The sequence below is a fragment of the Oncorhynchus clarkii genome, chromosome 32 (genome assembly GCF_045791955.1).
Source record: "Oncorhynchus clarkii lewisi isolate Uvic-CL-2024 chromosome 32, UVic_Ocla_1.0, whole genome shotgun sequence".
In the NCBI taxonomy this organism is placed as follows: Eukaryota; Metazoa; Chordata; class Actinopteri; order Salmoniformes; family Salmonidae; genus Oncorhynchus; species Oncorhynchus clarkii.
The window spans coordinates 32138860-32153175 of record NC_092178.1 but is presented as its reverse complement, the minus strand read 5'-3'; the positions used below and the strand labels follow the sequence as shown (position 1 = coordinate 32153175).

Here is a 14316-nt window from a genome sequence, read left to right as displayed (position 1 = left end):
ATCAAGAAGCTGATTAAACAGCATGATCATTACACAGGTGGACCTTGTGCTGGGGACAATAATAGTCCCTCTAAAATGTGCAGTTTTGTCACACAACACAATGCCACAGATGTCTCAAGTTTTGAGGGAGCGTGCAATTGGCACTCTGACTGCAGGAATGTCCACCTGAGCTGTTTCCCCCCCATGGCTGCGCCCCTGCCCAGTCATGTGAAATCTATAGATTAGGGCCTAATGCATGTATTTCAATTGACTGATTTCCTTATATGAACTGTAACTCAGCAAAATCATTGAAATTGTTGCATGTTGCGTTTATATTTTTGTTCCGTATAAATGTTATGCTGTATTACATTTGAAATATCTAAATCCCCTGGATTGTAATAGCAGGCATTTCTTCCTTGGTGCACCATGGAAATATATATATATTTTTTAACATTAAGATTCTGTGAGCTGAAACTGCTATAAGGAAAGTGGAAAGCTAAAAGTGAGGAGGGAAAACTCAGACACGCATTCATGAAACATAATGTAGACTTTTTATTCAATCAATCACTTTCCAATATTTCACCCAGTGCCTATAGACACAGCTATAGCCTAGACCTGCTATACCTGTTCAAAATGTATTGGTGACCACAGTTCATTGAACTAAGATCTTTATGTGACAATGGTTTTTTATGGCTTTGCATTGTAGTGTCACCTAGCAGTCACATCTTGTCATTATTAGGTGTATTGTATTCACTGATTTTATGTCTGAATATTGTGATAAGCCTCTGTGTGGCTGTAACTTTGTCGTTTCTAAGTGGTCAGGTTCAGGCGGTATCCATCCGCTGGACTGTCTCCTGCACTACCTCCAGCTCCAGAGGGACTATTTTCTCTGTCAAAATAGACGTTGTACCTGGGCGATACTTGTATCTTCTCTGCCTGAGTAAGAGAAAGAGAGAAGAGAGATAGAGAGAAGATAAGATAGAAATTAATCACTGTTCTGTCAACAACAACAAAAAATTCTCAAATATGCTGTTTAGAATAATAGTTGAAGCAGAGTCTGAGGATGGTGACACCATTTACCTCTTGTCTTTGTACTCTGACTCCTGGTACGGCCTGATGTAGTCCACCCCCTGTTTAGTGATGACACAGATATCTATGTTGTTGCCTGAGCCCAGGTCACTCATGATGCCAGAGTGGATGGCATCCCGGACCAACTGCTTAGCCTCTTCTAACTAGAAGGGCATAGGGATGAGGAGTGAGTGAAGGGATTGGAATGGGGGAGGTAGGTCTGTAATACACCCAGATTAATGTAAACAAACCTGATGCCTTCTTTATGGTGAGTCCAATGACTTAACTCTTGAGACTTGAAGTCTATCGATGTGATGGCATATGAACTACATGTATGACAACCCCTAGCCCGCCTAAGGAAAAGTCACTCACCTCCATATTAGGTTTGAATCTATCCTCCAGAATCCCCAGAGCGGCCAAGTCACCAGACCCTACACAAAACACAAATAGGAATCAATTAAATGTCATTATTTATAGATGATTCATGACTAGTCGATTAATCAACTAATAATGGCCCACACAATAACAGTATATGGATGTATGCTTATGTATGCTTGACACAGTAGCAGTCCCTCACCCATTGCAAGGTATGGCACATTGTCTATGCTCCCATAGGGCCCCACTGTGTAGAGGTGATTACCGGTGCAGTCCACCCCTCCGAGGATTAGACTGGCCCCTATCTGGCCCCGGTACCTAAACATACACATATGAGATACATTATGAACAAACAAGAATGACTCTTTTGAATCAAACCTATCTGACATGAAAGGCGGGTTACATTGGAGCGGCTATTGTGGTGGGTGAGGCGAGTTATTTCAACAGAATGTGATGTTTAAAGGGGCCATCTGCATTTGCTACATCCATTTTTGGACTTAAATCAATGATATGTACCTGTTGATTCTTGAAGAATATCACTTATAAATGCCTCATGAGCTTAGTTAAACTGCCGTACCCGTATCAGAACCCAAAATAGAACACTTTTTTTACTCCAATGTTTATAAACAATGTAATTCTAAATAAGCACTGTACAGCCTCAAAACATGGGCCTAAATTCAACCAGTTCAGCTTTAACCCGCAATAACCGACAACTGCATAGCATATCATTGTTTTTGTTTAGGCGATGTCAGAGGTGTAACTGCATTGGAGCTGTCAAACCCAGAAGTGGCGCCGGGCGTTATACTGTACATATCACAGACATTGCCATAGGATGCATTAGTAGAAATACCATGCAGTCGTGTTCCAACACTGGAATGTGTGATGTAATCTATTCTACACCTTGATTAGGCTGATAAAAATCCTTATTATTTTGTTTTTTGATTTTCAATTTGACCACACGAGCCGCTGCTCACCGATTTGACAGCTCCAACGCAGTTACACTTCTGACATCGCCTGAATAAAAACAATTATAAACTGGGTGGTTCGAGCCCTGAATGTCGATTGGCTGACAGCCGTGGTATATCGTATACCACGGGTATGACAAAACATTTTTTTTTACAGCTCTAATCATGTTGGTAACCAGTTTATAATAGCAATAAGGCACCTTGGAGGTTGGTGGTATATGGCCAATATACTGTACCACGGCTAAGGGCTGTATCCAGGCACTCCATGTTGTGTCGTACATAAGAACTTAAGAACAGCCCTTAGCCGGGGTATATTGGCCATATAACACACCCCCCCCCGGGACTTATTCCTTAATTATATGCTATGTGATTGTTGGTTATCGTGAGTTAATGCTGATTGAATCTAGGACATGGTAGTAAAAATATATATAATGTTGATCTCATGGATGGTCAGTCCTTACATCCATAGCTCTGTCGATGAATTTGAGAGTGGTTACATTTCTCCAGCCCCACCCCCCAGCTGTTTACCAAATCAGTGGCTGGGTGCCCGTTTTTTTGTTTTTTTGAACTGCAGATTGCAGTTGTTCTAATGCAGTGGTTCTCAACTCCGTTTCTTGAGTACCCCCAACAGTACACATTTCTGTTGTGGCTCCGGACAAACACACCTGATTCTACTAATCATCAACCCCTTGACAAGTTGAATGAGGTGTGTTTGTCTGGGGCTTCAACAAAAATGTGTACTGTTGGGGTTACACTACAACTGGAGTTGGGAACCACTGCTGTAATGGAGAGTGTTAAAGATACACACACACACACACACACACACACACACACACACACCTGAATAGCATGTCCTGTAATATGTTTACTGCCATCACAACACGTGGGTTCCTGCCGCTGTTCATAGAAAAGATGGTGAGGTTGGAGGAGAGCAGGTCGGTGGTCTTCTCTGTATCCGCTGCAGTTCCTGCACCACAGCAGCTGAGAGAGGGAGTAGACAGGAGCGGTCAGGAGAACAAGGGATGTGTGGGCATGGATATCTCAAATTAAAGTGACAGCGTACATTTGTTCACTACTCTTTCACTTCTCTCTTCCACACATGACAATCAATTCCATTCTAAACATGTCACACACGGACTTATCCCTTAAACAGGTGTAGGCCTACTCACTACATATTGGGGGAGATGTAGTGGATCTTGGCACACATCTTATCAGCCACCACTTCACCTGAGGTGGCCCGTGTGTCTGCTCCCAGAACCACTCCATCCTGCACAAACAAGGACACAAAGAAAACTCAATTTTTACTATCAGTACACACAATTCATTTCCATCATTATTGTATTTTTTTTTTAAAGTCACATAAAGACAGGCAAGGATCATAATAATATATCACTATATAAAATGTACTGACATACTCCCACTATATGGAGTCTTCCACTTATTAGAGACGCCTGCCCTTTATCCGCGGACATTGCTCTCACCTTGCACACTATTCCAGCAATGGTGGTCGGACATTGCTCTCACCTTGCACACTATTCCAGCAATGGTGGTCCCTGTCTTCATAGGCTTAGGTGCCTTGGTATGTCCTCCCTCAAGCAGACCCTCCAGAGCAACATTTCTATTTGATAAAGATATAGACTAATCAAACACACTTTAACACAATACCAATAGTGTACCACACATTCTTACTAAGAAAAGCCCTATCTAATGATGACCAGATCAATCAAATTACAATCAGCTGATTAACACGTAGAAGTATGACTTTCATTAAAAGAAAATGCAGACAGAATCCAATTCAACCTTTACAATTATGTAGACTTGCTGGTCTTTTTAGAAATAAATGTTACACGATTATACAAGATACGTTACTTTCACTTTTGATATAGGCTTGGTATGAGAAGAGAGAAAGAATTACAAAGTTCACTATTTACCCCAAAAATACGAAATGCTATTATCCTTAAAGATAAAAAGGGAAATCATACCTGGAGACGTTCTCAAAATTAAATCCCGATGCAGGTGTTTCGACAACATTTGATAGCGCCATACCTGAAACACTTTATTTTGCACTCAGTGCTTAGATTTTGACTTCACTACAATCGCGTATTTCAAGTCCCTGGAGAGGTCGCTATTTCCTTGACATGGTGTGACCATATGTGATTGGGGGACGCAGTTGATTCCGTATTTTTCATCGGTGTTCGGGAAATACTGGAAATAGACTTTATGGACTCTCAAATCAAAGGAGTTAGCACAGGCGTAAGTTAATTGTTTTTCATATTTTGTACATGATCATTTTATACATTTTCATAAATTGAAGCTGCGATTAACAATGCATTTTGGGACGGACGTAGCCGAATTTACACTGAGGGTTTTAATTCTAGGTTGCCTTGTTGATTTTGTCATTAATTCATCTCAGTAGCCTAAAGCTGAACCTTCAAGGAAAACGTTTATGCATTTAACCTGATAATAATATACTTATTTAATATTTTCCGAAGAACAAAGTGCTGAATTTACTTTCGTTTTCGAGTCATTCATCTGCAACTCAAGCTCAGGGTAGAAATTAACCTACACTTTACCACTGATCTAGGATCAGTTTAGCCTCCCCAAATGCCAACCGTAGTTTATCCATTGACTGTAAACTTGATCATAAGGAAAACTAACCTTAAATCATATATTATAAATATGTCATAAATATATTATTATATATCATATTGTAATTGTATGCTCTCCCCATCTAACTGATTATTCATTTATTTATGATTTTTAAATCTCCTACAGACCACCATCTTGGCGGTGACGTTCAATGGAGGGGTTATCATTGGCTCAGATTCCAGGGCGTCCATCGGAGGGTAAGGAGGATCTTCAACACCTATTAACACCTGGAACTAAATTAATCATCTTGCCCCTCCTTTCCTCTATACGTCTTTATGATCAAATACAAGTCTGTGTGTGACAAGCAACATATTAAATAAATCAGCCATCACTTATAGCAATATATACATTTAAACATGTCACCAGGAGTCTCTATTTAATGTGTTTCCAGGAGTCTATCGAATGTGTCTCCAGGAGTCTCTATCTAATGTGTCTCCAGGAGTCTCTATCTAATGTGTCTCCAGGAGTCTCTATCTAATGTGTCTCCAGGAGTCTATCTAATGTGTCTACAGGAGTCTATCTAATGTGTCTACAGGAGTCTATCTAATGTGTTTCCAGGAGTCTATCGAATGTGTCTCCAGGAGTCTCTATCTAATGTGTCTCCAGGAGTCTCTATCTAATGTGTCTCCAGGAGTCTCTATCTAATGTGTCTCCAGGAGTCTATCTAATGTTTCTCCAGGAGTCTCTATCTAATGTGTCTACAGGAGTCTCTATCTAATGTGTCTCCAGGAGTCTCTATCTAATGTGACTCCAGGAGTCTCTATCTAATGTGTCTCCAGGAGTCTCTATCTAATGTGACTCCAGGAGTCTCTATCTAATGTGTCTCCAGGAGTCTCTATCTAATGTGACTCCAGGAGTCTCTATCTAATGTGTCTCCAGGAGTCTCTATCTAATGTGTCTCCAGGAGTCTCTATCTAATGTGTCTCCAGGAGTCTCTATCTAATGTGTCTCTATCTCCACTTCACCCACAGGTACTACGTGTCCTCTAAGACCATCAACAAGCTGATCCAGGTTCATGACAGGATATTCTGCTGCATCGCCGGCTCCCTGGCAGACGCTCAGGCCGTCACCAAGGCTGCCAAGTTCCAGATCTCCTTTCACAGGTATGGACCACCCTGTCCCTTTCCCTGTCTCTGTCTTTGTCTGGTTCAACATAGCTCATGAGTGTTGATATCAAGCTAATGAAGCTTGATTGATGTGTGATTGATTTGTATTATTATCAGCAATAGGGACACCTCCATTTTAGACCTGGTCTTAGTAGTAATGTGCAGCCTACATTTACCAGAAGCTCTTTTCCAGAAAGCGATTAGGGTTAAGTGTCTTGCTCAACGGCAGATTTGTTTTCACCTAGTCAGCTCGGGGATTCGAACCAGCAACTTTTTGGTTACTGGCCCAAACCTCTTAACCACTAGGCCTCTTGAACTACGATAGACGTAGAAACAAACTGTGGAATAAATCTGATCCTGAATGATGACATGTCTTCTCTGTGTCTATCCTGTGTGATAAGTATTCAGATGGAGTCCCCTCCTCTGGTGAAGGCAGCAGCGTCCGTGTTGAAAGAGCTGTGCTACAACAACAAGGAGGAGCTGCAGGCCGGCTTCATCACTGCAGGCTGGGACAGGAAGAAAGGGCCACAGGTGATGCCATGGGGCGTAACAAACAGACATAGAATAGAGCACGATAGAATAGAACACACACACACACACAATTTCTAACCGTTATTTCACCTTTAGGTTTACACGGTGGCCTTGGGCGGTATGTTACTCAGTCAGCCGTTCACCATCGGAGGATCAGGGAGCACGTACATCTACGGTTACGCCGACGCCAAATACAAACCTGACATGAGCAAAGAGGAGTGCCTGCAGTTTGCTACAAATGGTAAAAGTAGATTTTTCCTGTAGAATCTCATAGGCTTCATTGTTTTATTAGAATGGCACTGTTTTCATATAGGATAAAAGACGCCAGATAAGACATTTTATTTTATTGAAAACATCTTCCTGTGGGACAGGAGAGTGATTGTAGGATGGGTTTGCTATGGGATTATTGGCACTGGAACACAAGAGAGCTGTTCCTGAAAAAGTGGACAGATATGGTCTCATACCCATCTCTACCTGCTTTCTGATCTATGTTCCTCTCTTTCCTCCCCTTTGTTTTTCTCCTGTTCACCCCACCTAGCTCTGGCCCTAGCTATGGGCAGAGACAATGTCAGCGGAGGCGTGGCACACCTGGTAGTGATCACCGAGGAGGGGGTGGAGCATGTGGTCATCCCTGGAGACAAGCTACCCAAGTTCCACGATGAGTAGAGTGACACTACAATCAACCAATCAGCGACACTCTGTGAGATGAATCTTCACTCAATCATTCACGGTTGTTCATACATGCATATTCATATGCCTGACTATTCACATCAGTTTTGGGACTGCGGATTGAAAAACAATCATGATTTCCAAGAGACCAATGTGAAAATCTTCTCTGGTTCTGCCTATGTGTTTCATAATCTACACTGTGTTCATGTTGTTTATGTGCATTATATTTTGTTTATTTTGGTGGAATCAATAAAATCTTAAGAAAAAATATGTGTACACAGCATGTAAGTGTGTTTGATTATAAATATGTAAATCTGACAGACCCCAATATAATTGAGTAGGCTATTTCTGAGGGAATACGCCCTATTTAATTTGAGGCATCATTAGCAATAGATAATTAGTCAATATTATAAGCCTGTTATAACTAATGCATAACTGTCTGTATCTAAACCTATGTATTTACAAGACAGCAACATACAAATCATTACAATTAGTACATATTGGTACAACTTAAAACTTTTATATGATGAGTGAGAAAGTGCATGATGAGTGCACAAATAGCATACCCCCAAAATATGCTAATCCCTCACCATTACAATAACAGGGGAGGTTGGCACTTTCTCACTCATTCACGATTCATCCGTAATCATGGTCATGTCCATATGAATGTAGAATGTTTAAAAACATTAAATTCTTATGTACAATGAAAGTGACTCCCAAATGGCACAATACAATATTTCTCATTAATTTCTATTGGGCACAAAATATTCTGAAACACATCCGAAACAAACATAAAATGCATCCAACACATTTAGAGTCACGTGCTTGATGTAGCCATTGCGTGCTATACAAATGAGCCCAAATACTTAACTTTTTAATAGTTTAATACACATATGAGTGAATTTGTCCCAATACTTCTGCTCCCCTAAAATGGGGGGCTATGTACAAAAAGTGCTGTAATTTCTATACGGTTCATCCGCTATGGATGAAAACACCGTCAAATGAAAGCTGACAGTCTACACTTTAACCTCGTAGTCATTGTATCATTTCAAATCCAAATTGTTGGAGTACAGAGCCAAACCAAAAACGTTTATTGAGAAATGATATCAGCCTCTCACCTGCCGGTCTGTGACTGACAATGTAACTTTCATTTTCAGTTTATGCCAGAAAATGGTGGACGAGACAGAAATGAACGACGGTTCCTTGCTCAAATATATTTAAGAGTTGATTCTTAATACAACAGTATAGTTGAATAGTAATCATTCGTGTAAGTCCTAAATGAGCCTTCGTTTGGTGTTTTCTTTTTCTTTTCATTTCATTTCGCGTTGAATCAATAGGCTTCTCACACACCGTGCGCACTGCACAGGTATCAGCGCGACCAGCCACAAAACTAAAGTATGTTGGATGAATCATCAGAGCCAGGGTGGCTATCCGAAGAAGTCAAAACAGGGGTGAGTATCATTTAATGACATGTTTGGACCAGGAATTGATGTTAGCCTAGAGAAGTGTTCTCATTGTAAAATCTTGGGGTGTGCATTCTGTTTTTGTTTATTTTTATTAACGTATAAACACAGTCTATTGGTTCATGTCAAAGTGAACGTAACTGTGTTGAGTCATTCAATTGAGTCATTTAATTATGCACTTAATCAAAATTGTGTCTGTGCTTTGCTTTCAGACCACCATCATTGCTATTGAGTTTGATGGAGGTGTGGTGCTGGGCTCTGACTCTCGAGTGTCTGCTGGGTAAGTCGCTGTTCCAAGTCTTAGAGAGACAATCATTTACTATGAACATTAAAAAAGTCCTCCCTCAAACCTCAGTTTTCCCTCCACCCATCCCCCCTCTTCCCTCCTTCCCTCATAGGGAGACTGTGGTGAACCGGGTGATGAACAAGCTCTCTCTCCTCCATGACAAGATCTACTGCGCCCTGTCAGGCTCAGCTGCAGACGCCCAGACCATTGCTGAGATGGTCAACTACCAGCTGGATGTGCACAGGTGTTTCCCACTGCATGGCTATGTATTGTGGTCGGCAATAGCTCTAGTGCTATGTGTAACACATTTTGTTGAGTTAAATGTATGGAAAAGGTTTTCTAGACTGACACTGTGCATTTTCACGTGTTCTCATGGGGGGTTGCTTATATAGACGCAGTTAAAGAATTCTGCTATTGAGCTGTGACTTGTGACCTCTTGAACTCAGCATTGAGGTTGGAGAGGATCCTCAAGTTCGTTCAGCTGCCACTCTGGTGAAAAACATCTCGTACAAGTACAAAGAAGAGCTGTCAGCACATCTCATTGTTGCCGGGTGGGACAAGAGAGGAGGGGGACAGGTTAGTCATTACATTGGTATTTTGTATTTATTTGGGATCCAGCAGCTACTCTTTCTGGGGTCCAAACACATTAAGGCACTTACATCACACCTAAAACAAAACATAAAACAGTACATCATATAACATCATTACACCACTACATATCTACAATACAAAATGTAAAGTATTACAGTGTACATGTGTGTAGAGTGCGTGAGTTAGCGTCTGTGTGCCTGTACCTGTGTGTGTCTCTTCACACTCCCCGCTGTTCCATAAAGTGTATTATTATTGTTTTTTTTATCTGATTCTACTGCTTGCATCAGTTACCTGATGTGGAATAGAGTTCCATGTACTCAATACTCTATGTAGTACTGTCCGCCTCCCATAGACTTGGGGATTGTGAAGAGACCTCTGGTGGCATGTCTTGTGAGGTACGCATGGGTGTCTGAGCTGTGTGCTAGTAGTTTAAACAGACAGCTCGGCGCATTCAGCTTGTCAACACTCCTTACAAAAACAAGTAGTGATGAAGTCAATCTATCTTCCACTTTGAGCCATGAGAGATTGACATGTGAGCTCCCTGTGTACTTTTAAGGGCCAGCCGTGCTGCCCTGTTCTGAGCCAATTGTAATTTTCCTTTTTCCCTCTTTTTGGCACCTGACCACACTACTGAACAGTAGTCCAGGTGTGACAAAACTAGGGCCTGTAGGACCTGCCTTGTTGATAATGTTGTTAAGAAGCGCTTTATTAAGGACAGACTTCTCCCCATCTTAGCTACTGTTGTATCAATACATCTTCCGAAACACAACCCAACCAAGCCGCACTGCTTCTTAACACAGCGCGCATCCAACCTGGAAGCCAGCCGCACCAATGTGGTCAGAGGAAACACTGTACACCTAGCAACCTGGTCAGTGTGCACTGCACCCGGCCCGGCCCGCCACAGGAGTCGCTAGTGCATGATGAGACAAGGATGTCCCTGCTGGCCAAGCCCTCCCTAAGCCAGGCCAATTGTGCACTGCCCCATTGGCCTCCCGGTCGCGGCCGGCTGCGATGGAGCCTGGGCTCGAACCCAGAGTCTCTGGTGGCACAGCCCTAGACCACTGCGCCACCCGGGAGGCCCCAATTTCCACATTATTCATTATAAGATTTAGTTGAAGTTTTGTCCCAAAATGATTTGTCCCAAATTCAATGCTGTATGTTTTTGAAATATTTAGGACTGACTTATTCCTTGCCACTCATTCTGAAACTAACTTCAGCTCTTTGTTAAGTGTTGCGGTCATTTCAGTCACTGTAGTAGCTGATGTGTATAGTGTTGAGTCATCCGCATACATAGACACACTTGCTTTACTCAAAGACAGAGGCATGTCGTTAGTAAAGTTTTTTTTTAAAGTATGGGACCTAAACAGCTGGAATATGTTGGAGAAGCTTCCATTAAAGAACACCCTCTGTGGTGGCAGGTAGCCTAGTGGTTAAAGCTTTGGACTAGTAACCAGAAGGTTGCAAGATCAAATCCCTGAGCTGACAATGTAAAAATCTGTTGTTTGGTCTCTGAACAAGGCAGTTAACCCACTGTTCCTAGGCTGTCATTGAAAATAAGAATTTCTTCTTAACTGACTTGCCTAGTTAAATAAAAGTTTTTAAAAAAAAAATGTTTTAAAGACAGGTAATTCTTTATCCACAATATAGCAGGGGGTGTAAAGCCATTACGCATACGTTTATCCAGCAGTAAACTATGATCGATAATGTCAAAAGCTGCACTGAAGTCTAGCAAAACAGCTCCCACAATCTTTTTATCATACATTTCTGTTCTGCCAATCATCAGTAATTTGTGTAGGTGTTGTGCTTGTTGAATGTCCTTCCCTATAAGTGTGCTGAAAGTCTGTTTCCAATTTGTTTGCTGTAAAATAGCATTGTATCTGGCCAAATACAATTAGTTCCAAAAGTTGACTAAGGGTTGGTAAGAGGCTGATTAAATAGAAATGCCACATCTATAAACACCAGTCCAAACTGTATTAATTGATTTTTGTGTCCCTTTCAGGAAATGTTCTTGCATCTGGAACAGTTTCACTAATCCCTGAAGCTTAGACGAGGTCATTTTAAATATACATTTTTTGTTAAATAGTTTTGAGTGTTTCCTCAACAAAATGTACCATGAGTACAATTACAGAATCAAACTCAGCTGCCTCAAACTCACAGTTGTTCACTAGTCTGCATAATATTGAACTTTTTCAGAGTTTGCTAGGTTGCTGTGCTCAAGCATTCCCCTCTCATTGACCCCTCCCAGGTGTATGTGACCCTCAATGGCCTGTTGTCCAGACAACCCTTTGCGGTCGGCGGCTCCGGAAGCTCCTATGTCTATGGGTTTGTTGATGCAGAGTACCGGAAGGCCATGAGCAAAGAGGACTGCCAACAGTTTGTTGTCAACAGTGAGTGACCAAAAGTGTACTTTTAAAATAAAATAAATGTGTTGATGTCCAGTTATGACCTAAACAGCATGAATTAGAAGCTGTTAAGATGTGTCATTTGTCAATAATATGCTCTCACTTGCTCTCTTTCTTCACCTCTCCTCTCTCAGCACTTTCATTGGCCATGAGTCGAGATGGTTCCAGCGGAGGTGTGGCCTACCTTGTCACTATTGATGAAAAAGGTGCAGAGGAGAAATGCATCCTGGGTAACGAGTTGCCCACATTTTATGATCAGTGAACACTGGCTTGTGGAAACAGTAACACTGAAGTTGTCGTAGTTATGAAACAGTGAGTGGACACCTTACGAACAAACAGTACTATTAAATCTACACAGGATATAGAATGTTTGAATAGGGGTATGAATCATGCTGGCACAATGTCAAATATTCTCACTACACATGCCATTTTCAAAATTATTCATAATTGTTATGCCCTCTGTTGAAGAAACTGATTTTATTTTGGGTAGCTAGGGACCTGAAGCTGGACTGTGTTTTTGGGTGATTCACAAGTAAATTCAACTTTCCCATGGATATTTCTCTGCATGTTTTTTTCAACCCCAAAACAACTATTCAAGAAGTATTCTGCCACCATCAAAAGTAATGATAATTTTAGTTATTATGATTATGTCTACCATATATAATGACGCGTTCAAAGCAACTGGGAACTCGGATATCTCTGACTTCCGACTTCAGCATGTTCAAAACAACTGGGAACTTGGAAATAAACTAGCTCCGACTGGGAAAAATCGTTTTGAATGTTCATCCAACTCGGAATTCCAACTCAGGAACTCTGGCCTCTTTCTAGAGCTCCGAACTTTCTGACCTGAAGATCACTGACGTCATGATTTCACCTCGTTTTTTTCCGAGTTCCCAGTTGCACTGGTGAGGCCATGGGAATATTCGTATCAAATTGTATTAATTTTAGGTGATTAGTCATCAGTTACAAAGTGGATATGAAGCCTGGCTTAAAATAATTATCCTAACCTGCTGCGTAAATTCTCCTGCTACGAAAAGTCAAATCTGACGTTAATTTGACAAAAGCTGGATTCCTTCAAACCATGACCGGTTCTTCGGCTGTCCCCATAGGAGAAACCTTTGTGGTTCCAGGTATAACTATTTTGGGTTCCATGTAGAACCTTCTGTGGAAAGGGATCTACATGAAACCCAAAAGGCTTCTTCAAAAGGTTCTCCTCTGGGGAGAGCTGAAGAGCCCTTTTAGATTCTAGATAGCACATTCTTTCTAAGAGTGTAGGGTAAACCTGTTACCATACAGTACCACAGTATTAGTCATAATACCCATAAAACCTAGTGGTCAAACAGTGAAATTGTTCCAATCGCTTTTCCACCATTCATATTTCCAATAGGGGATTTTAGAAACACTTAAAATAAGGCCTGTGTTTCATTTTAGGCTTACCCTGGCGGTAAGAATCTTTGGATTATCTATCTAATGTTAGTTAAATGTAGCAATGAATAAATTGGCTACATTTCTTTCAATGGACAATTCTGTAAACTGTCTTGTGCAAGTTTTAAATTGACATAATACCTGTTAGCAAAGGTGTCAGATAGAGATGATGTGCAGGAGCTTGCATGGATTTGTAGTTTTGCATTATGTCTACTTTAATGCTGATTAGCATGTTCAAATATGAGAGTAAATAGAGCCGAATATATCCATAAAAGTCACCTTGTCCGAGACAGATTTACATGGTTATCAAAATGTAACCCCAGGGTAAGCATACAGGAAACACTGCCCTGGCCTCAAAGACAACTTTTTAACTCCTTACTACTTTTTTTTGCTATTTAGCAACTACTTAGTATGTTAGCTAAGCCTAACCATTTTAGCTAACCCTTCCCCTAACCCTTTAACCTAACTTAACCCCTAGCCCAGCTAACATTAGCCACCTAGCTAGAATTAGTAAAATATTGTAATGAAACAGGCAGGGAGCAGGACTCGAACCCTTGACCTTCTAGTCAGAGGTTCGGCGCACTGTCGACTGTGCCGCAAAAGCGTTCTCGTGCGGCAGTGTCGATTTCCGCGCTTAAAAACCCAGGGTCGCTTATAAACCCAGGGTCGTTACACTATCATTCGTAACACATAGTACGAAATGGGTGATGGAAATCCACAAATTAATATATACCATTTGAGTGTTGTGGATTTATGTACAGAATAATATGAAATGCTAAGAGACCAGATTGAATAAATGAATGGTGG

General features: G+C 41.2%; 3 protein-coding genes across 3 annotated transcripts; 2 read left to right on the top strand and 1 right to left on the bottom strand.

The window, feature by feature from the left end:
• Positions 1-507: 507 nt before the first annotated feature.
• LOC139391641 (proteasome subunit beta type-7-like) lies at positions 508-4546 on the bottom strand. The gene is made up of 8 exons (XM_071139030.1): positions 4370-4546; positions 3912-4005; positions 3557-3654; positions 3228-3368; positions 1625-1740; positions 1420-1478; positions 1060-1211; positions 508-915 (listed from the first exon to the last, which is right to left on the bottom strand). Exons 1-8 carry the CDS (start codon positions 4429-4431, stop codon positions 804-806), a joined length of 834 nt encoding a protein of 277 aa, XP_070995131.1. The 5' UTR covers positions 4432-4546; the 3' UTR covers positions 508-803.
• On the top strand, positions 4480-8051 carry LOC139391643 (proteasome subunit beta type-6-B like protein). Its single transcript, XM_071139033.1, has 6 exons — positions 4480-4640; positions 5163-5233; positions 6008-6139; positions 6544-6673; positions 6770-6914; positions 7212-8051. Exons 1-6 carry the CDS (start codon positions 4608-4610, stop codon positions 7337-7339), a joined length of 639 nt encoding a protein of 212 aa, XP_070995134.1. The 5' UTR covers positions 4480-4607; the 3' UTR covers positions 7340-8051.
• A 442-nt stretch (positions 8052-8493) lies between these two features.
• On the top strand, positions 8494-12853 carry LOC139391717 (proteasome subunit beta type-9). The gene is made up of 6 exons (XM_071139207.1): positions 8494-8793; positions 9018-9085; positions 9204-9335; positions 9538-9667; positions 11928-12069; positions 12219-12853. Exons 1-6 carry the CDS (start codon positions 8740-8742, stop codon positions 12344-12346), a joined length of 654 nt encoding a protein of 217 aa, XP_070995308.1. The 5' UTR covers positions 8494-8739; the 3' UTR covers positions 12347-12853.
• Positions 12854-14316: the final 1463 nt, after the last annotated feature.

What these genes read in the sequence shown, in the direction of transcription:
- LOC139391641 (XM_071139030.1), bottom strand. Translation starts at nt 4,431, where the DNA reads ATGGCGCTATCAAATGTTGTCGAAACACCTGCATCGGGATTTAATTTT. An exon ending in AATTTTGAGAACGTCTCCAG is followed by an intron (nt 4,006 to 4,369) that starts GTATGATTTCCC and finishes TTTATCAAATAG; the next exon opens with AAATGTTGCTCTGGAGGGTC. An exon ending in GATTCAAACCTAATATGGAG is followed by an intron (nt 1,212 to 1,419) that starts GTGAGTGACTTT and finishes ATGCCCTTCTAG; the next exon opens with TTAGAAGAGGCTAAGCAGTT.
- LOC139391643 (XM_071139033.1), top strand. Translation starts at nt 4,608, where the DNA reads ATGGACTCTCAAATCAAAGGAGTTAGCACAGGC. An exon ending in TCCAGGGCGTCCATCGGAGG is followed by an intron (nt 5,234 to 6,007) that starts GTAAGGAGGATC and finishes CTTCACCCACAG; the next exon opens with GTACTACGTGTCCTCTAAGA. An exon ending in ACAGGAAGAAAGGGCCACAG is followed by an intron (nt 6,674 to 6,769) that starts GTGATGCCATGG and finishes TTTCACCTTTAG; the next exon opens with GTTTACACGGTGGCCTTGGG.
- LOC139391717 (XM_071139207.1), top strand. Translation starts at nt 8,740, where the DNA reads ATGTTGGATGAATCATCAGAGCCAGGGTGGCTATCCGAAGAAGTCAAA. An exon ending in CCGAAGAAGTCAAAACAGGG is followed by an intron (nt 8,794 to 9,017) that starts GTGAGTATCATT and finishes CTTTGCTTTCAG; the next exon opens with ACCACCATCATTGCTATTGA. An exon ending in ACAAGAGAGGAGGGGGACAG is followed by an intron (nt 9,668 to 11,927) that starts GTTAGTCATTAC and finishes GACCCCTCCCAG; the next exon opens with GTGTATGTGACCCTCAATGG.